This window comes from Cottoperca gobio, chromosome 21 (assembly GCF_900634415.1).
Source record: "Cottoperca gobio chromosome 21, fCotGob3.1, whole genome shotgun sequence".
In the NCBI taxonomy this organism is placed as follows: domain Eukaryota; kingdom Metazoa; phylum Chordata; class Actinopteri; order Perciformes; family Bovichtidae; genus Cottoperca; species Cottoperca gobio.
The window spans coordinates 20,726,903-20,753,725 of NC_041375.1; the positions used below are offsets into that span (position 1 = coordinate 20,726,903).

Genomic DNA, 26,823 nt, shown 5'->3' on the forward strand with positions numbered 1-26,823 from the left:
GGTCATTATCATGTTGGAAAACTGCCCTACGGCCCAGTTTCCGAAGAGAGGGGATCATGCTCTGCTGCAGGATGTCACAGTATATATTGGAATTCATGTGTCCCTCAATGAAATGCAGCTCCCCAGTGCCGGCAGCACTCATGCAGCCCCAGACCATGATGCTGCCACCACCATGCTTGACTGTAGGCAAAACACATTTGTCTTGGTACTCCTCACCAGGGTGCCGCCACACACGCCGGACACCATCTGACCCAAACAGGTTTATTTTGGTCTCATCAGACCACAGGACATGGTTCCAGTAACTCATGTTCTTGGATTCATTGTCTTCAGCAAACTGTTTGCGGGCTTTCTTATGCATCGGTTTCAGAAGGGGCTTCTGTCTGGGGCGACCGCCATACAAACCGATTTGATGCAGTGTGCGGCGTATGGTCTGGGCACTGACAGGCTGACATCCCACTTCTGCAACCTCTGCAGCAATGCTGGAAGCACTCGCACGTCTATTTTTGGAAACCAACCTCTGGATATGACGCTGAGCACGTGGACTCAACTTCTTTGGTCGACCCTGGCGAGGCCTGTTCCGAGTGGAACCTGTCCTGGAAAACCGCTGTATGATCTTAGCCACTGTGCTGCAACTCATTTTCATGGTGTTGGCAATCTTCTTATAGCCAAGGCCATCTTTGTGAAGCGCAATAATCCTTTTTTTCAGCCGCTCAGAGAGTTCCTTGCCATGAGGTGCCATGTTGTCCAGCATTCAGAGAGAATTGTGCCCAAAACACCAAATTTAACAGCCCTGCTTATCATTTACACCTGAATCCTTGTAAAACTAACGAGTCACATGACACCAGGGCGGGAAAACAACATCATTGGGCACAATTAGGACATGTTCACTATGGGGTGTACTCACTTTTGTTGCCAGCTGTTTAGACATTAACAGCTGTGTACTGAGTAATTTTCAAAGGACAATAAATCTATACTGTTATTCAAGCAGCACACTGACTACTTTAAGTTATATCAAAGTTTCAGTAGGATAATGTTATCCCCTGAAAGGATATAACAGAATATTTGCAAAAATCTAAAGGGTGTACTCACTTTTGAGATATACTGTATATATATATATATATATATCAGGTTAAATGAACAACTAAATAACATTAGCTGTGAGCTTTTAAAATAATTTAATATAATAATAATTGACATATATTGTAGGTGATCTTCTCTGTACCTATAACTCACACACACACACACACACACACACACACACACACACACACACACACACACACACACACACACACACACACTCACTTATTAAAGCTTTTATCAATACCGTAGATAAGCAAATGTACCCGGTATAATAACCGCCATGTTTCATATTGCAGTATAACCCTAGCTCAGAGTATATGTATTAATCCCCACACGTTCTGCTCCATATTCACCTTCATTCAGCCGTCACTGTGCGCTGCTGCACATACATGAACTGAAATAGCAGGCGTGTGTGTAGTCTGCGTGGCGAAGGTTTACCGCTTTGCACTTGTTGTTGCTTGATTAAAATAGGGCTCCATATGTGTCACAGATCCCTTCTGACTGTAAGGAGGAAGAATTGGGCAAGTTGTTTGCGTGTGTGTGACAGGGGTATTTTTGACCATACATGTGAGAGAGAGAGAGAGAGAGAGAGAGAGAGAGAGAGAGAGAGAGAGAGAGACTGCATTTGTTAGGCCGGTACTGTACCCGCTTTATCAGTGTAATTACTTTCCTTTCATTTCATTAGATCTAGAGACAAAGTCATTGTTGCCATCAACAGCGAAGCAAAATCTACCCAACATCAGTCATCAACGTCTCTTTATTCTCCTCTGTGTAATAGGATTAATTACATTTGTATGTGTCTGTGGACGTGTTCTTATTTTTCTGCTCAACTCTGATGCACTGGGGAGACCGTAAAATCTTGAGGACACCTCCGTCTCTCTTCTCTATCCTCCCGCCTCAGCATCACTGCTTTCTGCTCACTATTCTGTAAACAATAGACCCATAAAAACCCTCATTCATTTAAACACTATTCACATTCCCTGACTGCTTAATTGAACCTCTCACTGTGAATACAATGCAAGTTATTCCATCAACCTGCGTAAAATGTAATCCTTGTTGAGTTACTTAAAAACAAAATGTTACAACAGTCTTAATGAGGTTTCTTTTTAAGGAGAGAATAATAGTGTTTTACTGCGTGGAGGCCCATACTTCTTCAGCGTTTGTCTCTGCAGCCACTTGAGTCTGAGTCAAGGTGATTCTTTAGCTAATTGATGTTGAGTTAGAGATAAAAGGCCTGTTAAAGGTTTGAGGAGGGGGAAGCCTGCAGACAGCTCTCCTGCAGGAGGAGACAGCAGTAACATTATTGAATGGAGCAATGGCATTTATAAGGGGCAAAGATCTAATGTCCCACACACACACACACACACACACACACACACACACACACACACACACACACACACACACACACGTCGCCACATCGTCTCTTTAAGAGCTTTTTTTTAGGCGGAAAAGCTCGACGGGGTCGCTTGGCCAAAAGGGGCCAATTGTTCTCACTCTTCCTGATGATAGCCATTTGACAGTGCCAGCGACTGCGTTACAGGAACCTGTCTCATCATGTTCATAAGAAAGAATGCACGCTCCTGTTGCTTTTGATGTTGAAGTATTTCAGCTTTGCCAGAGGCAGGGCTCTTAGAGAGCACAACATTGGTGGACAGTGGAAGAGCGTGATGTGCTTCTGTATGAATATAACTGCTTTTATTAGCCTCCTCGGGATGACACCATCCAGCTTTCTACTCGGCTTCTCTCATGTGGGAAATGGTCGGGCCTGGAATTGAATTCCTTATACTCTGAGGTGACTTTATAAGGGAATCATACAGGATGGTTATTGCACCATCAGGAATGTAATGAAACTGGCTCAAAGGTGACAACTGTACAGAGGAAGGTCAGTGTTAATATATGGTGATCTCCCGCTCTACAATATAGGAGTCTAGCATCCGCAGAGGAGAAGCGAGACTTGTCTAGTCAAGCTTAGCAGTCATGGGAGACTCACAAAGACTTTGTGTTTTTGCCTTTCTTCTCTAGCTTCTCTTCCTTTTGTTGTTAAAAATACTGAAAACCTCTGGGAGACCATTTCTAAGACCGAAGGACAAGGCAGACCTCTGTCCACAACTTCACAGCCGTGTGTGTGTGTGTGTGTGTGTGTGTGTGTGTGTGTGTGTGTGTGTGTGTGTGTGTGTGTGTGAGTGTGTGTGTGTGTGTGTGTGTGTGTGTGTGTCTGTCCATCCATGAATTAATGTGAATGCCAGTTTGTACATGCCCATTTGCATGCCTGTGTAGGTACCTGCTCACCCATGTACGACATGTCATTTCTTACATTTGATTTGTTCTTATATTCACCTGTCACCAATTTGCCATCAGGATATTTCTCTTTTTTACCCACCGCACCCACACACATAATTTGAATGAAAAGATGAAAAAATGAATGATGAATGAAAAAAGCCCAGTGATCCAAGTATCTCAGCTTCATCCTTAATTCATTAATTTGCTGTTTCCCTTCAGTCAGTCACCCAGAATAATCCATCTGGAAAGTCCAGTGAGCTTTTCCGCTACCAAGCAGAAATGGGATTGTGGATGACTTATCACAAAGCTTATATCCACAGTCCCACTCTGTGTTAATGTATCCACAAGTAGGCCTGCACACACACACACACACACACGTGCACGCACACACATATGCATTTAGTTTGTGGTATCTCTCTCTCTCCTCAATAGCCCTTAAAGAAACCTACTCACAGTGAAGGATAGCATCTCAGGCTTTGAAAACGTTGAGAACACAAACCCAGCCATGCCCTCAATTACTCTGCAAATAACACACTGCATGCTACATCCTTCACACAGTTAAGCATAAGCAGAGGCTCAGTCATTTTACACTCCATATGTAACTTTATATGTACAGCACGCATCCTAAGTTAAAGGAATACAGGTCAACTGTAAGCGTTTACACTTTGTGTCACCTTCTGAAATTAATTCAGCCTGGTTTTTAGCACAGAATAAAAAGAAGACGTCGATGTTTTATAATAAATCATTGATCCCGGAGCATAAAATGTTCCCAAGCAAACCAGTGAGGTCATTCTGGTCCCTTAAAGACACACATTCACACACGTAACATTAATTTACTCTGCTCACAGAACATGTCATACAGTGCGTCATACTCAGACACGATCAATGCGGGGGAACTAGAGTTACACAAGAGTGTACAACAAAGATATCATTTTAATTAACACATTTGGTAAGAAGAAAGTATAATATACTAAAACTAGAAATAGATAAAAGCTATGTTTTTCTTTTAAAGATATCCACACTCTCTGCAGCATTTATTTTCATTACTCATCCTCAAAGTTTCATTTCTCAGGGGGGGGGGGGGGGGGGATTCAATCCTTACCTCCTCCTGTCCACGTGTCAAAGTGTCCTTAATGAAGACACTGGCTTTTAGAAATACAATTTTCATTTTCTGACAGTTAAGCAGATATATTTGCATGTTTAATGACTTGTTCATGTCCATGAGCCTTGACTGCGTGTCAGGGAATGTGAACGAGAGGTCAACTGTAAAGTGTTTTTGTAGGTAGAAAACCTAAACAAATAATTAACCAAGAGTTCCCTTTCCTCAAGTTCAATCAACACGTCTCTTGAAGAAACGGATACACATGCAGTGATGGAGATAACACCTGATTCTATCCTTGAATGTACAGCATACAATCACACAAGGACATGAAACATGGATCGCTTTTCTCACGATGCATTGACAACCTTTTATTCAACAGCTCGCCAGAATTATTGGCATTTTTAATCACCTGTTTGTATCTACGTTCGCTTAATGACAGACTGTGCGTGCTAATAGCAATCGGAGATTCTTCCCTTTGTTGGGAGGTGCTCCCAATCCTCCCACTCCCCCCCCCCCCCCCCCCCCCCTGAACCGTGATAATTGATGTATTTCCCATAAAGGAGTTGTAATTAAGATAATGAGATTCAGAAGCAAGTGTAGCATGCCAAAATAATGGGGAAGCATGTTTCTTGACGGGTTCACTTTAGCTTTATAAATGTTCCGGTTTTATTCTCTTCAGTCTGCCGGCTCTACTTTTCTCCGACTCGGCCTCATATCTGCGCTCTCCTTACCACATCTGCTTCCCCTCTCGTCTCCGATACACAGCTTGTCCTCATTTGTTTGCCCAGTGCATAATTGGCTATAGGATCACCCATTGTGTAATTATGTATAGCAGTTTGATATGTAATTAAAATTGTATCAGTATCCAGTGTAATTTGTGCTCTGTGATTACCTATTAACAGTGCAAACAGTTGTGTCTAAAAGCCCATGACCGCCCCTCGATAGATATCACTGTGCGTCTCCGTCAGTATTTACATACCAGCAGGGTCCGCGTATGAGCGGAAAACACTTTGGTCCACATCTTCTCATGTGAACACTTGCTTCTGACAGTTTGAGAAAATATTAAATATGTTATCTTGTATCCTTAAACTAAGCACTTTACAAGACCGTGCACTTTACTTCAGACAAGACCGCACACTTCCCTGAACAACATTGCATGGCTTGTTCCTCCCAAATACAGACACCAAAACAGAGCAGGGCTTTCAAACCGCTTGTTAGAGCGCTCTTATAATAAGGCTAAAGAAAAAAGTGCTTGTGAGGACACTAAGGAAACATCTTAATGAAAGCACCGGGCTACAAACTGGCCTGAATGAGCCGCCTTTGCAAACTCACCACTATATAATTAGACGTGCCTGAAAGGTCTGCTGTTGGGAGTAGCTTCTGTTTTATTCAATAAAGTTTTGTTTTTTTTCTTCATGACTGGTTAAAGAAGTGCGTAATTAGTGTTTGCGTCCTTAGTACCTGCCAGCCTTACATACCATACATCAAACCTGTTTTATTCCCAAAAAAACTCTATCCATGGCCCTCATTTTAATACAGAAAAAATACATTTGAAGGTCTGCAATTATATCAAAAATGTCATGCTTGCCAGCAGAGAAATGTGGGTTATAATGAGCTTAACATGCCCCAATCTTTCCTTATGATGTAATGCCACAGCAACAAGAAATAGCGTTGTAGGTTTAAATGTATCACAGAATAAACTAAACTCAAACAAGTGTTAAAAACAGCAGAGAGAGGATGTGTGCATGACGTAAAGGTGAGCACATAGCACTGTAGTTATACCTGTTATAACTACAGGTATAGTAGTCTAACTGGTCTCATGTGTTCCTGCTGTGCTAATACTTGGGGTAACGCAGGGGTTCAAGTTCCACACGCCACTTTACTTCACTTACTTCACTTTACTTCATATGTTCTTTCACTGTAACCATGTCAATTTCCCCATTGTGGGACTAATAAAGGATTTCTGAAAATGTAGAGTCTATAACAGCATCGGCACAACTCACCAACAAGAATACAAGTCAAAGAATTGTCCTTAACGAAACAAAAGCGTCATACATTTTGTTAACTGAACTAAAACTGCACAGATTCAACGAGACATCACAGTGACAAAGTAGGAGAAATGGCACAGTTTGAATGAAACAAATGTCTTTCACCCTGGCACAAAAGGTGTCACATTCAGATTAGAGGCACTGATCCAAGTGTTCATTGGCCAAGCAGCTGCTGTTAGAGCACATGGATTTAGTGCTGGACAGCAGGAGACTCAATGAATATTTCTCTTTTGAATTCTGTTCTCTTTGTGAAATCTTGCTAGCTGGCATTAACAAAAAAAACGTTTTTCCACGTCACTGACTTACAGCCACGACTCATTGTCATGGTAATGACATTTCGCTTTTTTAGGTTGGTCTAGAGTGAATCCACTCACAGTAACTGACAACAGTCAGCTCTAAAAATGTGCTCACATCCAATCACACTGGCAGAAAAAAAAATGTGTCTTACGTAACGCAAAAACAAAGTGTTCTGGTCAACATGAATTTGGGGTTTTGTTTGGATTTTTTGCGGCGCCGGGATAAAGCAAATCAACTGTACGTGTTTCCAAAATACAATCGTCACATGCAAAATTATTCATAAGCGAAAGCATTTTAAAGATGAGACAATTTAACCGTGATCTTTTTTTCCCATGCACTTTTGATGCAGCAACAACTGTACAACTGTAGCTAACAACGCTCCTCATTAAGCTATTGCCAAAATGTGGGAGACCTCACACCACGGTTGAAGTGCTTATGAGCAATGACTTAAGACTTCCAGCTGCTCTTGTGCAGCAGCTCAGTGCTATCGAACACTGAATATATGTGGGACTGTGTAAGTGTGAAGCAGTTGTTGTCTGATTGGGAGATAAAGTACCTAGTGTTAAAGACATCTAACATGTAGATGCAGCACCTCTGCTTCTATCCTCTTGTGTTACCGTTTAATCATGTACACACAAGACCCTCTTTCTGTTCTCCTAACCCTTAACCCTAAGAGGCGCAGAACACACAAACCCTTTTAACAACAATAAAGCTCCTGCATGTTCTGGCATTCCCCAGAGGAAGGACTTCAGCAGCAGGTCTGACATCCGCCGTATGGATGATTAGCATCATTAGAGCATCGGCTGCTCCCTCTCACTCAGACTCCATGATGGCTCTTCACATACCTAACACTCATGCAAATTAAATGGTGGCTTGTTCTTGGCAAAGCGTTGATTAATTTATGATTAGAAGTAGGTCAGATGAATGGAACCCAAGGTGTGTAAGATACTAGAGAGACATGTCTGCAAAGACACTAAGAGTCAGTTGTTGAATGAGACTGGAATGACAGAGGGAAATGGGATGAGCATTTATATTTTTTGAAGAGGAGTTAAGGAGATAAGTTCTGTCTGTGCTCTGTGTAAGGCAGAGGGAGGATGCAAAGAAAAATATGTGAACCAAGTACAAGGAGTACATTTGGAACTAACTAAAAATAGCTCAGTCAGAAATCCTCACTCTTCTTCTTCAAAGACACTTTGCCTGTATTGTCTATTTGTCTTGTATCGTACTATATTTAAATTGTCTTTTTCTTTTTTTTCAGCTCCTTTGACCGACAAGCCGCCAAAAATCCTGTATCCTTCGGAAAACAAGATTAGCAACATGGAGCTGCAGCTAGGTAAGAGCATCATGGGATTTCCTCCGGCTGCATTCAGTACTATCTGTGTGATTTCCAAATGACAGGAAATGGATGACTTTACAAATCCTCTCCAACACGCCTGCAGGCTCCGAACACAGATTGATGATGGCACTTTTATTTGCTAGAGAAACGCAAAAGAAATAACAATTGTAAAAGTGTTTTCCATAATTTGAAAATGGTGGGTGCTAATGTCCCTTCGGCTGTTTTGTCAACAATGAAGAGCCCATATGGTGCAAGGGGTCCATATGCTGGCTCGCCACATGGAAAGGCGGCTGCGTTCAGACGCCGTTGTTTGTCTTCTTTGACGTGGGGTCACGATGGGCCTACCACGTGTGCACGCGTGCGTGAGTGAATATATCTGTGTGGCTGTGTTTGGTGTTTTCTTTTTCCTGTGACAGCATATTGCTTGATTTCTGGGCACAGCCTGCCGTCCACATGGTGCTCGCTGCTCTATGAATGGCTTGTGTGTATGTCACGGTGAAGCTGATCGGACAAGACTGAGAGGTCTGGAAAGCGAGAGAAGGATTGGATGAGTGTGTGACAGAAAGAGAGGGTGGGGGGGGCAGAGACAAAGAAGGTACAATGATTCACTGAGAGGTTACCTTTTGTCTTCTGACGCTGTTGGAATCCAGGTCGTTCATTTAAAATGCCTCCACGGTTGGCTGATCAAGAGTGAAAAATTGCTGCTGTTGATAAACTGACAAGCACGGCCTCACATGTCAGGAAACTCACAATCATGCATGAACAGGTTGCACAATGCACCCTTCAACTATTTGTGTAGTTTGTGTTGATATCTCTGGGATTTTAGCTTTGGCTCGTTTCTTTAAAGCTTTATCGCAGTTATTTAAAGCCTCTCTGCCCGTTCTTTCTTATGTATGTTGGGTGAGGAAGTGTTTGGTTTATGCACTTCCATGACATTTGAGACTTGCAAGAGACAGTCTTAAAAGACGAACGGTCTAAATTGGTGCAGTAGAGGAAGAGATACCCTGAATGTTAGTCCAAGTCAAGCTCCAAAAGCTGCGGATCTTATATTTCCCAAAGCGCTATTCAATAATGTTTCTTTGCTAAACCCTTCATGCGTGGTAAATGCAGTTCAAAACCCATGTTCCCAGATTGAAATGCAGTTTGTCTCTAAGCGCAAGCCAAGATAAGCCAGGTGGGGTTTTTTTAACAAAACTCCCTCCAGAGCCATAGAAGACATTATAAAAATAAAGAAAATTAAAAAAATGATTAAACTGGACTTGACCAGTGGAGTTCCTGGTATGGTACACGATTGCTTGTCTCCACCACTGCAGAAAAATAGTCTTAAGCAAGAAGAAAGCAAAAGCATGTGTGAAGTTGTGCAGTAAGCCTCCACACTCCATGAAGAGTGTCTAAAGCACCGAGGTGAATATTTTACAGCTAGGCTCCATTTTGTGTGCAGAAAAGTTGTCTCTCCCTCCAGACGAGAGTTTCTATTTTGCTTTATTTATTTATTCTCCTCTTCCTTAATATTTGTTGAGTCATGCCCTAAGCAGCTTTATGGAGCAACGTGGCAGATTTATGGTAGCCAGAGCGTGCACAGAGAAGAGCTGGTCCCTTATGGCAAGTGGGAGAGAGAGAGAGAGAGAGAGAGAGAGAGAGAGAGAGAGAGAGAGAGAGAGAGAGAGAGAGAGAGAGAGAGAGAGAGAGAGAGAGAGAGAGAGAGATGGGTATGGGATCCAGCGGAGGCTTGCGGATGGGCAGTAAAATCAGAGCCGTAAGCAGAGAGATAAATCTGCAACACTGCCGGGAAACACAGCCTCACTTTATCTCCTCTTCTGCTGCAACCAGTGCAGATCTCAGACAGCCGCCATCACAGCCAGCTTTACACAACATACACACACGCAGACATGAATAAAACACATATGTTACATAAAGTCTTGCAGAGGACAAGCGGCGGGGATGTAGCGGAAAGTCAAAGAGGATGATGCAGAGAGGAGGAATGAAATTGAAAGGGAGAGGATTGGGTATGTTGAGAGAAAGGGATGATGGGGAAATGGAGACGGAGGCATGAGTGGGAGTTTGTTTGTCTCAGGAGAGGGGGGTCCTGTCAGAGTGTCCCTTCCCCTGCTCTCCAAAGGTCTCCTTGCCTCTCTGCTACTGTGGCACTTTCAGCTGGAGGACCAAAATCCCACAGCTACAGATTCTGTCACTCAGGACTACACACACACACACACACACTGAACCACAACACCGCCACCGAATAGGAGCTTGTGTGTGTGAGTGTGTGCTGATATCATCACGGATCTACAAGGCTTCAGGGCCTCAGGAGTCCTCGGGGAACTGCGACTGAAAGCGGCCTGTTTTCCATCACAAATGTTACTTTCGGACAGCTTGACATTTTTAGTTTTCAAAGGAGACAAAATCAAGGTTGTGTAGGATTGTTTGTAAGTAGCACTAAATCTGGCGATGGAGAAACTGGGTGGCAGTTTCTCCATCGCCAGATTTAGTGCTGTCCCCCAGTGGTGAGTTGGTGCAGTCCACTTCTCCAGAGTAGGAGGATGATTTATTCTGTGCAGTTTACATTTGTGCCTATGTGTTTGGGTTTGTGAGACGGAGCCACACATGAAACACACACACACACACACACACACACACACACACACACACACACACACATCCACACTTACAGTATGCGACACATTACACAAAGCTCTGAATTTAAAACACACACGCTCACTCGCAGACTCACTGCCTTGGTGTTTATTCCCTCGGGATGATTTGTCATGGATTCGCCGTCCCAGAGAGATTCAACTCACGCTTACGCAGCACTCCACTTTGAGCATCTCTCCGTCTCGCTAGCTCTCCCTCTTCGACACATACGCACATGCACAGATATTCGCACATGCACCACTTGGGGTCGGCAGGTCGCACACGCTTGCTACGCATTCCTCGGCAACTGTAGGATAATTGTAACTGATAGAGGATTTTACTGTCCCCCAAAGCCGGCAGATGGGTGCGCTCTAGTGGAAAGGAATTTGAATCAATTATTTCAGAGAGCAGGACCCAACAGCACGGGATGGGTGGCAGCAGGGAGACGACTCCTATATCTATTGTAGTTTGACATGCACCATGTAAAGGCACACACATACACACATACACAACCAGACATGTGCTCTTAGACATCTGTAATAGACTTACACTTTAACATAGTGACATTTCTCATTTTCCTGGTGTTTTAGCAATATGCTTTTGACAAGCTCAAAGGAATAAACAGAGAGTGTGCCTGGGACTCTGATCCCACTCTTTTCCCCAGAATTACCTCCATCTTCTTCTGTCTGCTGGCCAAGAAACCAAACAGTAACATTTCTTTTTCTTTTTCTTTCTCATTTTAATGGAATCGCTTGTGTAAGCAAAGTAAATCCATGCAGGGCTTTCAGTGTAGACTTCAACTTCGGTAAACTTTTGCCAACAGTTATGACATTTTGGGCAAAAGAGATCCAGAGAGTCCGGAATTCAAGTATATATCATATTAGCTGTGTCACATTTATCTGATTTGATACAATCCTGTCATGCCAGAGTATAAACTGCTGCATGGCTCAGTAATCAAATGTCAAAACAAATTACTGTTTAATAAAATGGTCAGCAACCAAGCTAGCTAGCCTGCCGAGTGTCAAGTAGCAGGATTATCTGGCAGGTGTGTGTGTGTGTGTGTGTGAAATGCTAGCATTTTAATAGCTAGCTTGCCAGCCAATACGTCACAAAGCTTCCAGCACCAGCTACTGAATGTCATAGTAGAGAATGATTATTCTTATGCCACTTTCTGGTCTGACCATAGTCACTGAGATTCAATTAAAAATGCTGCTGCTTTTTTTTTCTATAACCCACTTTAACTTTCACTTTAAAAGGGGGAATGTTCCTGTTTTTGTTACAGGTTTCTGTAAATACTGTATGTCTATGAGGCACATTATTTAATCCAGAATGGTTGATATACACCAACATTCATTTGGTTTGTAGTGCTCCACATGCACCTTTACTGAGACCTGCTGTTTTGAGTAATTCTAATATATCCATGATACTTATGGGTGGCTTATGCTTCTGTGACACTGATATTGTGACATAAAAGCAACAGTGAAGCAGTGAGGGGTACCAGCGTACCTACTGTGGCATTGACTTGTGTCATTTCAACTGAATATATGCAGCTGAACAGACTCTTTAAACCTGCTTCAACATATAACACCTCAGCCTTCCATGTTATTGCTCTCTACCTCCCTTGTTTCTATCTGTTCTTACATCCTTTTATCCCTTACATCTCCTCACAGCTTCACATATTGGCCTTCGCTTGCTTAACGATTTGAGGATTTGTCATTAGGATGTGCTGATTTCCCAATGCCTCCTCTTCTCTCTTCTCTTCTCTTCTCTTGAAGAAGTATACGACACTGAAGAACACCTGTTTCCCCACACATGCCAGCCTTCCCATGGAGAGAGGTGAAAGTGAAATTCACATTGCTCTAGAGAGTTGCTAAAGGTCAACGTGGAGTCACTTCACTAAATTACTCTGTCTCTGTCTTGCCCTCTCTCTCTATGTTCCTCTCTCTCACACATAAACACACACACAGACACACACACGCATCCATTCTTTCACTTGAACGCTATCTCTTACAGTTCCTCTCACTCACGTTTAATTTTTCCTCTCAGACATGCATGAAAGCATCTGTAAAAGTATGGTAAGTAAGTCCTATTGGTGTATTTATATGTGTGACTGACCTAGGGCTGTCAAAAAAATGGCCAAAAATGACGTTTGAATATTTGTAAAAACAAATAAAAATAACATTCGTTTGAACTTTTTTGAACTATTTTTGCACATCATGTCCATGACAATGTGTCCTCACTGTCGCGTGGCAGGTTGGCGGCGGCTGCGTGGCAGCGTGGCGGCTGCGTGGTGGCAGGTTGGTGGCGGCTGCGTGGCAGCGTGGCGGCTGCGTGGTGGCAGGTTGGTGGCGGCTGCGTGGCAGTGTGGTGGCTGCGTGGTGGCAGGTTGGTGGCGGCTGCGTGGCAGCGTGGTGGCAGCGTGGTGGCAGTGTGGTGACAGTGTGGTGGCAGTGTGGTGCCGATTTGAGCTGAACCTTTGTCGGGCGCCCTGTTTTGATTTACCGTTAGAGAGCATCGGAGATGTTAATGATAATGCTGTTGGCGATATTGGTGATGGAGAGGGAGGTAATCTTACAGAGAATCCATGAAAAAGACAAGCGCTTCACCCTTAAGGCTTTGAAACAGTCACATCGCTCTTTTAATGTGATAAAATATCAGTGGAGGATTTTTAATTAACCAAGTATCTATATCTTTAAGGAAGGGACAGAAGAGCCACAAGGCACTTTCCCAATTGGCTGTGTATGTGTGGATATGTTAATTCTTTGTGATAAATGGCATATTTATATTCTAACATAGAGAAAAGAAATCCAGCCCTTAAAGGTCACACTGCAGATACGAGAAAAAAAAAATGGTGTCGTCATTCAATTTGTTTTCAGTCCCACAGTGATCCAGCGTTAAGTAAGTCGTGGTGACCGGTATGGTAACTAGTGTGTCAGCAAAACAAAGCTAAATGTTTAAGTGTGTGAACGGTCGTCATTAATCATTGAGTCTGGGGCTGAGAGCTGGAGCCTGCTGTATGATAAATGAACTAACAGCGCTTCTACACATGCCTAAAAGGAAAGGGAGAGGGAGGAAGGCAGGGGAATGAGAAAATACAGGAAGGCAGAGACAGAAACAGCACCCCATAGCAGGAAATAACAAAAGACTCAACACCCCGCTGTGCATCACGTTCTTTGCTCACCTCAGCCAGTGAGGCCAGTAAGAAGATGCAAGAGAGGCGTGAAACCATTCTTGAGTCATACCAGGCTCTTGGTTATTTTCCCACAGAGGCACCGGGCTGATGTTGGACTGTCAGGCGCTGTCTTGGAGCAGCTGCAGTTTTAGCGCCGTGTCCAGCATCGTTGGTTTTAATAGACCTTATCAGCAGCCGTTAAGCCGATTCAGCATGTTAAATCGGCGGCAGAGGCAGTCGCTGAGAAAGAGCTGTCTGACTGGCTGCTCAGCCCGGTGAATCAGTAATTTTATCCATTTAGTGCTGTTTCTCCTTTAGGTTTTCTTTTTGCCTTTTTCTTCTTCCACTGGCAGCACACAACAGCAGTGCGAGGCAAAACTTGTACACTGTCACTGCCAACTTTTCATCAGACACAATCGAAATACGTATCCTACGTAGTCTCGTAGGCTCAGATTTGACTTGTTCCATTTAATTAAATCCAACTTTCTTGTGTATTTAACCAACTCATAAGTCCAGGAGGCAGGGGACATGTTTAACGAGAGTTCATTTAAGGGTTTTAGATCACAGTAGACTTTTCTTCATCGTAAATGTACCCATGTATGTACGCATGAAAAGGAATGAAAAGATCTGCATGTATTCTTGCACTTAAATACAGAATGACAGCAAATATAACCTTATTAAAGTCCAACTTCACTAATATAGGTACACATGTCTCTTGCAGAGTGTTTAATCATGGTCCAATGGCGTGTCAGGGGTTTTGTTTGTGATCATTTTTTAAATAGAAAACAAACTCCTGACTTGTTACTACTTCCTGTCACGCACATGCAGAATGCGCATGGACGTTGGCAGGATCTTCTGCTGTTGTCTCTGCTGTGTGTTTAAGTGCTACTTAGAAGACTTCAGGTGATGTGAGGTGACGCATCAGTGGCTTTTTGTCAGCACTTTCTGTTTGGTGTGTCAGTTCCATAAGGTCCACCCACAACAAGGCCAACAGATCTGCTTCGTCTCTCTCTCTGGCCTGAGCTCAACTCTATGCTTACTGTCAGAGTGCGTTTTCACTTTTGTCACTCATGCGTTTGTGCACCGGCACCTCTCTGTGTGTGTCGGTACTTATAACACAACCATTATGCAGGTCATCCCGAGCAGTTGTGTTAAATCAGCAGGAGTAAGAGTTTCTCCACCTTTTAAGCCGGGGTATGTCTTTAAAGAGAGATGATTTAGGTAATAGTAGCTTTTACCTTGTCTGCCTCTGATGCTCAGGCTCATTGACAGGTAATCAAAGAGAAGGAGCACCCCACTCATCCCTGCATCACTCTGCTTTTGATACAACAAGGGCAGACAGGAGGAAGAGGCAGACGTAATGAGACCCGGTCATCCTCCTCCTCCTCCGGTCACTGCCACCTCTGTTTGGTCAAGGTGGCCATGACAAAGTCAGGGTCGAAGTCATCTAAAGAAATTAGCTTAATGTACAGTAATAAGAAAACAACGGAGGAAGGGTGGAGAAGTGAGGAAAGAAAGGCGACGATAGAGAGAGATGGAGGGAAACAGGGGAGGAGGGAGCTGGCACCGGAATGACATGCATGAACAGCAAAGCGAGCAGGGGAAAAGGCGGCTTTGCCATTCACTTTGAAGCTTGCTCCACTTCTGTCTGTCTTACGTAAGAGAAAAATGAAGAAAAACAAGTGCCAAAAAAAAGAGAGAGAGGGACAAAAACGAGGCAAGACAGAACTTCCAAACTTCATTTCTCTGATGTTTCCGGCAAGTGCGTAGCTGTATCTGGACGTTGGAGTTAGTCACCACGCCACAGCGGGCTTTGGTGTTTGAGCGAGGGGTAAAAGAGTTAGCAGAAAAAGAGAGAAAGATCAGTCGGTGGTGTGAAGAGGGACAAGAAAGGAGGGTTGAGAGGAGGTTGTCGAACAGAAAAAGATAAGGAGTCAGAGGAGAGAAAGAGAGGAGGAGGGAGGATAAACAGAGAGGAGAGGGAGCGCACTGAGCATTTGAACCCCAGAGAGTTATATACAGTAGCTCTGTATATGTTCTCCGTGTTACATAAGCCCGTCTCTCCAGCCTCGCCGCTGACAAGTATTTGAAGACCAGCTGAGGCTCTTCACGTACGCCTGTTCTCCCTTCAATAAAGAAGACCATCAGCTGGAGGCCGCGGCTCCATCCGGTGACGACGAGAACAGTTGCACTTTAGCTAACACCTCTATTACTGTTGCCCTCTCTCTGCTGTACTCTTTCTTTTTTTATGACAATCAATCTTCATGATGTCACCATCGCCCACGGCAGTGAATGTTGCTATGGAGATCAGTAGATCTGCAGCGAACTGCTGCCTTAGGGAGAGTGTGTGCAAGCTTACGTTGGCACATGTGTATGTGTATGTGTGTGTGTGTGTGCGTCTTTCTGTGTGTGCCTGTGCACACGGTTCATCTTTAATTGCCATCTGCAATCTGCATCCTGAACACAGTCAGTAATTTGAGAGGCCCAGCGTGAGGTAAATAGCTGAGACTCATTTACAAGTGTGTTAATGGACTTTCTCTATCTTTGTCTTTCTTGTTACTCTTTCTCTCCGCCGCTCTCTTCCTCTGTCAGTCCTCCCTTCCACCCCCCTCCTCTTTCTCTCTCCCTTCACATAGCAGTCATACATTATACTGTTGATCAAAACCTACTGCAGAGCAGAGTAACACAAGCAGTTTGTGCATCATTAGCATATTTTTATATTTTTTAGGAGGATAATTATCTTCAATTCTGTCATTAGCATAAACATTGTTGGATTGACTATTATTGGCTGCTGTTCACTCTATTTTAATAAATAGAAAATAACAGGGTTGCTGCAAGCCTTGGGGGATGCTTATGGGAAACTCTAGCTGGCTGAAATGAGTTGTTTATTGTTGGCAAAGGTTTTTATTCCTTTTAATGTTCAGCAAACTGTTCAGGGTGGAAGAGAAATTGTGTTCAATTTGAAAAACTGATAAAAAGCTTTTCCAACTGTAATTTTCCAAGGCAATGGATGAGAGACACCCTCATTTCCTTTTGCTATTTTAGCCTCTCCTTGCAATTTCTCCCTTCTTTTCTGCTCTTTCCTCCTCCCCGCGTCTTTCCTTCCTCCCTTAACTACTCTCTTCGACCCCTGAAATGTGCTATTAGTATCAAACAATGGTAGAAAAAGGCATTTTAAGTACCAGCTTTACTTTCCTTAATAACTACCCACAATGGTAATAATTACCCCCTTGGAAACAAAAGGTTCTTGGGTTACTAGGCAATAAGTGTGCAGCTGGGATTGTGTGGGTGCACACTTACTGTAATGCATTTTTGCTCAGACCAAGAACTGCAAATTTTTTCTGATCTTGCGAAGAGTGGTGAAGTGTTAGTAAGATGTCCGCTCACAGGAGAGGATAACGATTCATTTAACTACTAATCTAATATCACTGCTTTTTCCCGCCAAAATTTAAAACAAAGTGAGTCAATTTACATGAGACCAGGGATTATGACATTGACAATGTAAGACAATGTTATGCCACTAATATAATGATAATATGATATCATAATAATGCAAGTTCACCCTTTTAACAGAGTAAAGAACTTTTTATTCTTAAGACTATTTAGACATTGGAGTTGGAATGTGAAAAAAATATAACTAAATAAAAACAATAAATAAAAGAGAGTCATTCATCTATTAACAAGGAATATACTCGTCAATAAAAATAACAACATATTAGTTATGTAATATTACTTACTCCTCTTTCATTCGGCTTTCATTCCCATACCGGCGATACCATCAAGCTCATGTCCACATATCGTACGATAATTTGATAGCCGAGTTAATGCGACAGGCCGAGCTGTCGTTATATGTGTGCCTTAACCCCCAGGACACCCTAAAGAAACGATCTATAACGTGGACCGCTAACATCTAGCCGATATGTAATAAGGTCCGTATTGGCGCTAATACTCAACATAGTGTATTCAAATCCCAATCTATCGTTTTCCAGTCCTGTGAGCATTTAACATTGGCCACATGTCACAATAACACATCCCTGCTGTCTTTAATAACCACTTAACTGACTCATGTTGAGCCAACATTGATCTCAATGCGGCATTGGAGTATGGATTGGTTTCGATAACAAAAAAAGCAGCTGCCTCGCTGCCTTCTCTGCGTGCTCTTATCTCAGCTTTATGTTTCGGGCTACAGAGTGTGACAATAGGGGCACGCTCCCTAACTATCTCTGAACTGAAGTTCCTTCCCATTGTTATTGCCTCTTTTCACATAGATTAGGTAAATCAAAGTCACATTCTGGATAAATTCTGCCTCTAGCGTTATCAATCTCCACCGCTTTGACTTAAATCTTCTCTTTTCCATACCTTCCTTCCCCCAATCACATGAGCTTCATTTACCATCGTAATATTATCCGCCACTTTATTAAGGACCAGCCCCTTTTCCCGGATGTCTTTTCATTGTTACTGGTTAATACAATCAAGGAAAAGAGAAAAGTATTCACTCCATTCACTTTTAAAGTTTATTTGGGTTGTTCCTGCAATCAAGTTACCAAAAAAGACGTTTAACCAAACAGATGTAGATGGAAGGGAGTTACTCAGGTGGTCGTCCACTGGTCGGAAGGTCGGTAGTTCAATCCCCAGCTCCTGCAGTCAGCATGTTGAAGTGTCCTTGGGTAAGATACTGAACCCCCAAATTGCTCCCTGCCAACAGTGTGTGTGTGTGTGTGTGTGTGTGTGTGTGTGTGTGTGTGTGTGTGTGTGTGTGTGTGAATGGCTGACGAGATGATGTGCACCTTGTATGGTAGTGTGTGAATGGGTGAATGCTGACATGTGTTGTAAAGCGCTTTTTGTGATCCCAAAGATTGGAAAAGTGCCATATAAAAACCGTCCATTTACCATTTACGTAATTAGGATACAAAAAAAACCGTAATTACCGATACATTCAGTAAAAAATGGTTGATTGTTTGCAGGATTACAATTTTTTTAAATACATTTTCAACAATAATACGACCATGCACATGCACGCACATTACCGTGCAATTGTAATTGTGCGAGTCTCACACAATTACCTTTTTCGTTAGTGAAAGAAGTGCTTTCACTCGGTGCAATGTCGGCATTATTTTGTATGTAAAGCAAAAAAGGGGACGAACAGTACAGTGCGAGTTATCTCGTGGCAGGATGGTTTGCACACTTTCCAGTTCATCAAGTTTATTGTATGTTGCACTTACATTTGTTTGGCTTATTCAAAGCTATTGTTCTGCACTTAAATGATTTAACCTATTTGAAGCTGTTGTACTTGCAAGATTCCCGCTGTTCGGAGTTGTATCCCGATTGATTGTTTGCACTTATTCTAAGTCTCTTTTGACAAAAGCGTAATGTAATGTAATGTAATTGATTTTGCAGAAGGGCATCCCTGCGTGAAAAGACAGTTTGTAGGCAATGAGCAAATTTCTGTTCCAGCAAATATATTACAGGATAAACCAGGAAATCTGCATGTAGGTTATTTTATTTTAATTACTATGGGTAAAGCTGCTGCTCCAAGATAAAATCCAGCAGCACTGATGTGCCCAATGATTCAAGTCCTTGGATGATGACAGCATTTTCACAGCTTGAAGGCAGAGCTTGCACTGTACTGTGATGTTGTTCCCCTTTTCTGATTTACATACAAAATAATGGCGAAATTTCAACATTTTACTTCTATCTTATTTTTGCATATTTGGTATTGAGGTAATCCAAAAGTAACGGAAAGTAATCAGTAATCAGCATCTGAAGGCAATTACCAAGGAGGACTTTCTTAAGGTTTGATGGTGACCATGAGACACTGTCACACACGTGTCCCTTCTCTTACTCTCTCTCACCTCAGGTTCCTGTCACTGTATATCTCAACACTCAGAGGTGTTGTTTTTTTAATTCCCGTAGAGCTCTCACCATCTGTCCAATGCCGCCTGCTGGCATCAGAGCCTGCCTGTCACGAGGACTCGTCGGTCTGTGCCTCCGACAAGCAGCTCAGTTTGTTTGAGTTTGACTCTTCACTTTAATCCTCCACATCTTCATTTGTCCTTTGACGGCGTATGTGCTTTATAGATTAGGGCTCGTCTTTTTTTATGTGCAAAATCTGGTAGAAAATTGGATTTTAAAATACTACTTGCTGGCAATTATTTCTTGATTTTATTTGTGTACAAAAGAGATGTTGTAGTTTGCAACTTATTTTCTTTTTTTCACATTTTTTTCTTTACTTTCTATAACAGCGTCAAAATCAGTCAAATAAAAAATGAGGACCCCTGTGTAAAGAACAGCATTACCTGAGTATTTCAGCTATATTCCCCTATAAGTGATATAGGCGTGGGCTTTTCCATATGAGATGTGGCCCAGCAGACGATGCCTAGCAAGTATTCAACTTCACTGACTTGCTACTATATTAATTTCCTTTTCTCACCTAATTTCTCCGCTTCCCGGTAGCTTTTCTAATCGCATGCACCCCTCTATTAGAGATAACATGACCTTTTGTGTGTTGGCAGTTTCCTGTGTGACCTTTAAGAGTGAGGCAGAGTGAGAACAGCTGGGGCTCGAGTGGAGCATAATGTGGGACTAAAGTGGACTTGATCACGGAGTTCAGCCGGAGAGGGCCATTATAAGTCTTTGTCCTCAACTGGAAAATGAGAAAATTAGTCACCTTTTCCGTATGTGCAAGTGTAGCCAAGCTTACAAGGACTCCTCTGACCTCATCCCTTGTTCTCTTCGGTAGAACAGGCCCTCCAGATCGCGCCGTGTTTCACAAGTAATCTGTCACTTTCATTCTCTCGCGGTGTTCCTCCTCATCACATTCTTTGCCGCTCATTGGTTTTGGACTCCTGTCTCTATTTTCTCTCTCCAGCTCAATCACCTATTCATTTTATGTCTCCCTCTTTTTTAACTTTCACACTGAAACCAAAGTGGTGAATAAGTAGTCATCATATATAATTGCATTTACAAAGTTCACCTTATTTGTTGCACAGCAGTGAAATTAACTTTGGTTGTTTCTAATGTTCCATGCTCCTATTATTTTTCCTTTGAGTATTAAAAATAAATAGTTTTATCTCCTCTATGCACCTTACTCACTGGTGAGTGATAATTATATTGAAAGTAAGTATATCTCTAATAGGCTAGGTCTTGCTTTATGATTGCAGTTAATGTTCAGTGGCTGGTTAGAGAAAGAAGAAAGAAATACAGCTTTTTACCGTATAAATGTGTATTGCATCAGCAGCAATGTGCAGTCTGATGCTGCCTGTGCCTCTTTCAGCCTCTTTCTTCTTCTGTGTGTGGTTGTTCAAGCATGCACTCATGTTATTTCCAACAGAACAATAGATTTCCCTTTTGGCTTTAACTCTATTTGTGAAACAAATACATTTCCTATTACCCAGATTCCCCATGCTCTGCAGGTAGCTTGGCTTTTCACCTATGTGAATTAACAGCATACGCACACGCACTGGTAAACACACACACACACACACACACATGCATGCAAACAGACACACACTGCCATGCTTGATAAAAGAATCATTGTTACCGTTTGATGGATTGTCCATTTATCCATTTTCTGCCCACACATCTTTCTCCACAGCCACATCCTTCATCGCTCCTGCTGGATCCTGACACGCTCCCATGCCAATATATAGTATACACCGCAGTGAGGAAAGGCAAAAAGCGGGCATCTAAAGCTAGTTAATGTTGCAAATTTAGGTGTTACCTTTCGCACCTAAATGACCACCTTTTTAGCGCTCTTTTGCAGCAATGCCCTGAGCAGCAGTTGGGGTTAAAGGCCTTGCTCAAGGGCACCTCAGCAGTGGCGAAGATGAAGGGGGAGGCACCGCTATTTCACTTTCCCCGGACAGATTCATACTGCCGGTCACAAGCCCGCTTCTCTAACCTTTAGTTCCACCACTGCGTCTTTGAGCATCACGTGCCGAATCATGCACATTTTGATTGATATTCCTGTCCTGCACCACAATGTTCTTACAAAGGTTTAGGTAAACTGGTACCTCTCAAAGGACAAGTCCACACTCTGTGCTTGGTCCAACTTATTTCCCATAATTCCACATGAATGCATTGAAAAGCCTGACGTGTGAGTTTACTACCAGCACTTTTAAGTCGGTATTAAGTCGGTTGCAGACATATTCAACAACCTGTGAATAAATGAAACTTCACAAGCAAATATGCATTTCGTAAACACCATAAATTGCTACTAATGTTGTGTTTTTTCATGAAATATGCATTTTTCTATATCCTATAATAACAATTTGGAACAAAGGGGCGTAAGTCTGCCTGATTTTGTCGTCAAATTACATATACAGTATACAGTATGCACCAAGTGTGTAGCGTAAGTACATGAACGCTTATCCACACATAAACAAACAATGTTGCCAATGTATACACAAAGGGAAAGAATATTTCCCAGTTGGGTGCTCTCAACATATCATTTTCATTTTCGATTGTTCCAGTTTCTCCGGCGTGATGCGGTTGTCTTGGTGGGAACGATAGCGCGGTGCAGTGGAAAAGCACAGAATGGTAATGATATCCTACAGGAGAAGTTCCAGCCGTGCAGCGATAATCATTTCTACAGGATTAAGTCCTGACCCACATCAGCCCAGCATATTAGCATTCTGAGAGAGTACTGCGGCAAGATTCCACACAGACTAAATGCCTGCAGTTAATAGGATGGGAAAGAGGAGAGGGAGACAGAGTGAGTGGGAGAAGCAAAAAGAACGGCTTTGCCACCAGTTTGAGGACCCAAGAGGGTTTTTTTATTTATTTTTTAAACCAAAGCAAAATCAATGAAAGGATCAAATAATACAGACAAACAAGTAGTTCTGTTCTCTACATTGCACAACAGTAAAGCCTCAAAGCCATTTTTGTTATCTATCCAAGATCATGAGACTTTTCACCTGTTTCTCCTTCCAATGATTGTCACACCCTCTGATCTTCCACACTTTACAGTCCCTGGTTTCTTCGACGAGAACGCCTCCGATTGTCATTTGTGTGATTGAAGATTTGATAGCACAACATCTTGTAGTAATTATAAAGTTTAGCAAACAGCTTTTTAGTGGGCCTCTGCCTTTGAATATTTCACTCAGATTTACATTTGCGGTGGGTGTGAGCGAGCAGCAGATGGTTTGTTGGATGGATAATGAACACACTGATCCTCTGGCCCACTCAAAGCTATTAAGGGGGACATCATATTTGTTTTTCTCACCCAGGGTTTAATAGCTTTGGCCATCATTTCTGTTGGTTATGAGGACATATAACTAACTAGCTGCTTTGGTAACGCTTCAGAGATGGGACTTTAAGTTTAAGTCCACAACAGCATCCACGGGGATAATCAACATCAGCCTTAAGTCGGTTTGTTCGCGTAAAGCAGAACATGTGCGGTCATTTTGAATCCTGCATTGCAGTGACCACATCCTTGTTTCACCCTGCTCTCGTCCTCCTCCCGGGTCGCCATGAGTGTGCAGTATTCAATCATTCCCAGCAATCCCCTAAAAGAGATCAGACTCAATCAGCGTTGGTCAATGAAAGGTATACTTCTTCAGGGCTCCATGAACTATTGAACAGTCTGAGAAGTAAACACCGCTCTCTGATAGAATTGCTCACAGCTCATGGATACGCGCTATACGGTTGCATGTGAGGTGTTAAAGGGCAGAGATCCGTTCACACGGTTGTCAGATATGGTTCACTTCAAACATGAACAGTCTGGGCAGAAAATTGGAATTGAGCACGAAGCCTTGTAATGTGAAAGTAGCTTTAGCGTGTTGGGAAAGCAGACAAAGAAAATGTGAGACTGGGGAATTAGAATGGGACCCTCGTCACACACACATCTCTTGCACCCTGCTCATGAACTGCAGGTTGGTATAATCCAGATGTTTCTTTCCTGCCTGCTTTTTGGCTTTTTTCCTCATCTTCTGCTATTTGGTTTCCACTCGTATGTAAACAAAACTGTGCTCATGAATACTGTAGGCACTCCGGGCCATCCGTCAAGTTGAGGTAGAGCTGCATTGCAGTGTCAAACTTTCAGTGCGAGTCAGCAACTGCTTACAATATTAATACGACCAACTAAACTCCAATAAGCGCCTCGGAAACTTGACTCTGTTTCACCAAATTAAACAGTTTTACACGGCAAACTCACAAGGGAATCATTTGGACATTACAGATCCATAAAATCAAAATGCTACCCAATGCAGATGAGGAATCTGCTTGATAATTATTGCCTCGGTGAAGCCGTGTTGGCAGGAAGGTCTGCAGAGCGAGATCTTTGCTTTAATATCATTCTTTTATGTCTGTTTAGGAAAAACACACACAAGATATAATGTGCAAATTACTCTCTCTGCCTTTTTTTATGTAGAACAGTAATAATTGCAGTGTTTGTCTGCAGTATTTAAGAAAGTTTCCTTTCTTGTTGAAACATTTCTAATAAACTAAAATCATAAAAAAGTAACAGTCTGTTTCTGCTCGATCCCCAAAACAGTTTCCTGTTGCGTCCTCTTTCAGAATCCAGTCGGTGGGCACTTAGTGTGTATTCATTTCAAATGTGTCAGCGCACGGGTATTTTAATTTCAATGAAATATGAGGTTAGTTGTCTTTCTCCTCTCGAAGCACTCGCGCATTCTGCACAATGATTATTAAAACAAGGAGCCATGAGCACGAGGCTGCTGGAAATCAGGGTGCACATTTTCTTTATTTTAATCCCAGCTGTTTGGCTGCTTCGCTGGACATTGGTGGAAATCTTAACTTCCAATCACATTTTATAGTCCTGCACTATTTTCTGAAATCATATCCAGAGATAAGGACAGATTAGAATGAATTGATTACTGATTATTGATTGAAAGGATTGCTTATTGCTGTTATTTGTGTTTAATCTAGAAGAACAGAGGTAGGGAGAACAGTAGGTGCAGTGTTTGCTCGACAGGGAATTTAATAAGAGGGTCAAATCTGAGACTTTTTATATCATCTCAACCTACTAACACATGCACACAATCAATTCATCTCCTTTTATCAATCCAGATATTATGAGAGTCAACAACACAACAATGAGTGTCGAGGTTCTCCCTGCTGAACCTTTAGACACATTTGTTAATTGATCAAATGTGACCCAAGCATATATTGTAATATGCATGCTGCAATAATTGCTGCGTGAGTTTATCTCAGGGCCACCTGTCTCTTTATGGAATCAATTAGACTCTACCATAAGGCACAGCTTCTGTTGTCACACAGAGAATAATCACTCACACTTTATCTGAGCCCAGCGGACCATGGATGAATCCAGGCTACTGTATAGTTTAGTGATGGAATGGTCCTTATTCTTCATTTAGAGATAACTGAGGGTGTGTGTGTGTGTGTGTGTGTGTGTGTGTGTGTGTGTGTGTGTGTGTGTGTGTGTGTGTGTGTGTGTGTGTTATCAGCACTGTGTATTTATGTTTTCTATATTTCAAAGATTTTAAAACTTTACACTTTGCAAAGTCATCCCGCGGGCCGGTTTTTGCCCCCCCGGGCCGCATGTTTGACACCCCTGCTCTACAGTCTCTCCAGTGTCCATGGAGGTTCATAAAGAAACCACAACTTTGTATTAAAATCCTCAAATGTATTACGGTTACACTGCGAGCTAAAGATGCTAATAGCATAAACAGCATGAACGTGGTGCAGATTCACCAAAATAGAAATAAGATATTCAAGCTATAAAAACAAGGCTCAGGTTTAACCCACGGCAAGCTCATTGTTTCCATGGCAACTTTATACAAAGCATGATGGGAACCCTGGAGGAATATTTCAAAAATACTTTAATATCAAATGTAAATAACAAAATGAAAAACCGTAGTGAAACTTGAAACTTTAATTAGAAATAGAGAGTGCTGCACTGGGTCTAAAAGCTCTGTGTTGGTGATGATGAAGTAAAAAGCCAGCTGCTCTTCTGCGAGATGTAAAGATAGAAACAACGACTGTCCAGCTTACTTTAGACGAAAGACGTTGGTATTGGTTGGCAGTCTAAAGAAGCTCTGAGGCTCTCTGATTGGAAGTTAAAAATCCTTTATTTATACATGGATGACTCTTCATCAAGGTATATAAACCAAGAACTGAAAATATCCAGATATCCTCTATTAATTCATGCAGATATATTTGTTATCTAATAATAAAAAGCTGTGCACATAAAGGTTCTAACAGTTATATATAGTTGATATAGTTCAATATATGGTATTCCTATCTAAGACATGTATTAAATCCACCAGAAAAGGGTTAAAAATCTTTCTTTTAAAATAAAGCTAATAATAATAATAGTATACAGGGCGAGTATTTATCTACTTTGATGTCTGACTGAACACAGGACATGGCATCTCACTGCCTTCTGGTGATAATTGAAAGCCTTGTTCTCTCTGCTCGGGGATACGATAGGAAGGCAAAGCAAACTTCTCTGTAACTATAGAAACCAGATCGTAGTTATTATTTTGTAAAGTAATGATTTTCAGGGAGAAAAGTAAAAATAGGAGATGATGTGTTTTGATGTGTTCAATATAGGGTCCTGGCAAGTTAGGATCATAAAGAGGATGCTCTGTTAGATTTATGCCAGAAAAGATAATATCAGTAGAGTAACAATGCAGCAGAACTTAAGGTTATTGTCAAAGTGACAGAAGAAGAATGAGTGATGCGTCATCACCGTAAGGATCTGTGCAGTGCTTCTTATTTAATCTCTTCTGGAGACAAGAGTAGCACTGATGGATGCTGCGCTCTCGTCCTGGCATGATGGAGAATATATATTCTGTAGGTGCACACACACACTGACGCATGTAAATACACACACAAATCAAACACAGCCTGCTTTTCGCAGGAAATCATTGCAGTAATTAACGTCCTA

General features: G+C 42.2%; 1 protein-coding gene across 4 annotated transcripts in view; it reads left to right on the forward strand.

Annotated features, from left to right (window-relative positions):
• The window catches only part of il1rapl1a (interleukin 1 receptor accessory protein-like 1a), a 146,645-nt gene that overhangs the window by 88,759 nt on the left and 31,063 nt on the right, over positions 1–26,823 (forward strand). For all 4 annotated transcript variants that reach the window (XM_029459414.1, XM_029459415.1, XM_029459416.1 and 1 more), the window contains one exon: positions 8,072–8,146. In XM_029459414.1, coding sequence (XP_029315274.1) covers positions 8,072–8,146 — 75 coding nt within the window. The remainder of the gene's footprint in view (positions 1–8,071; positions 8,147–26,823) is intronic.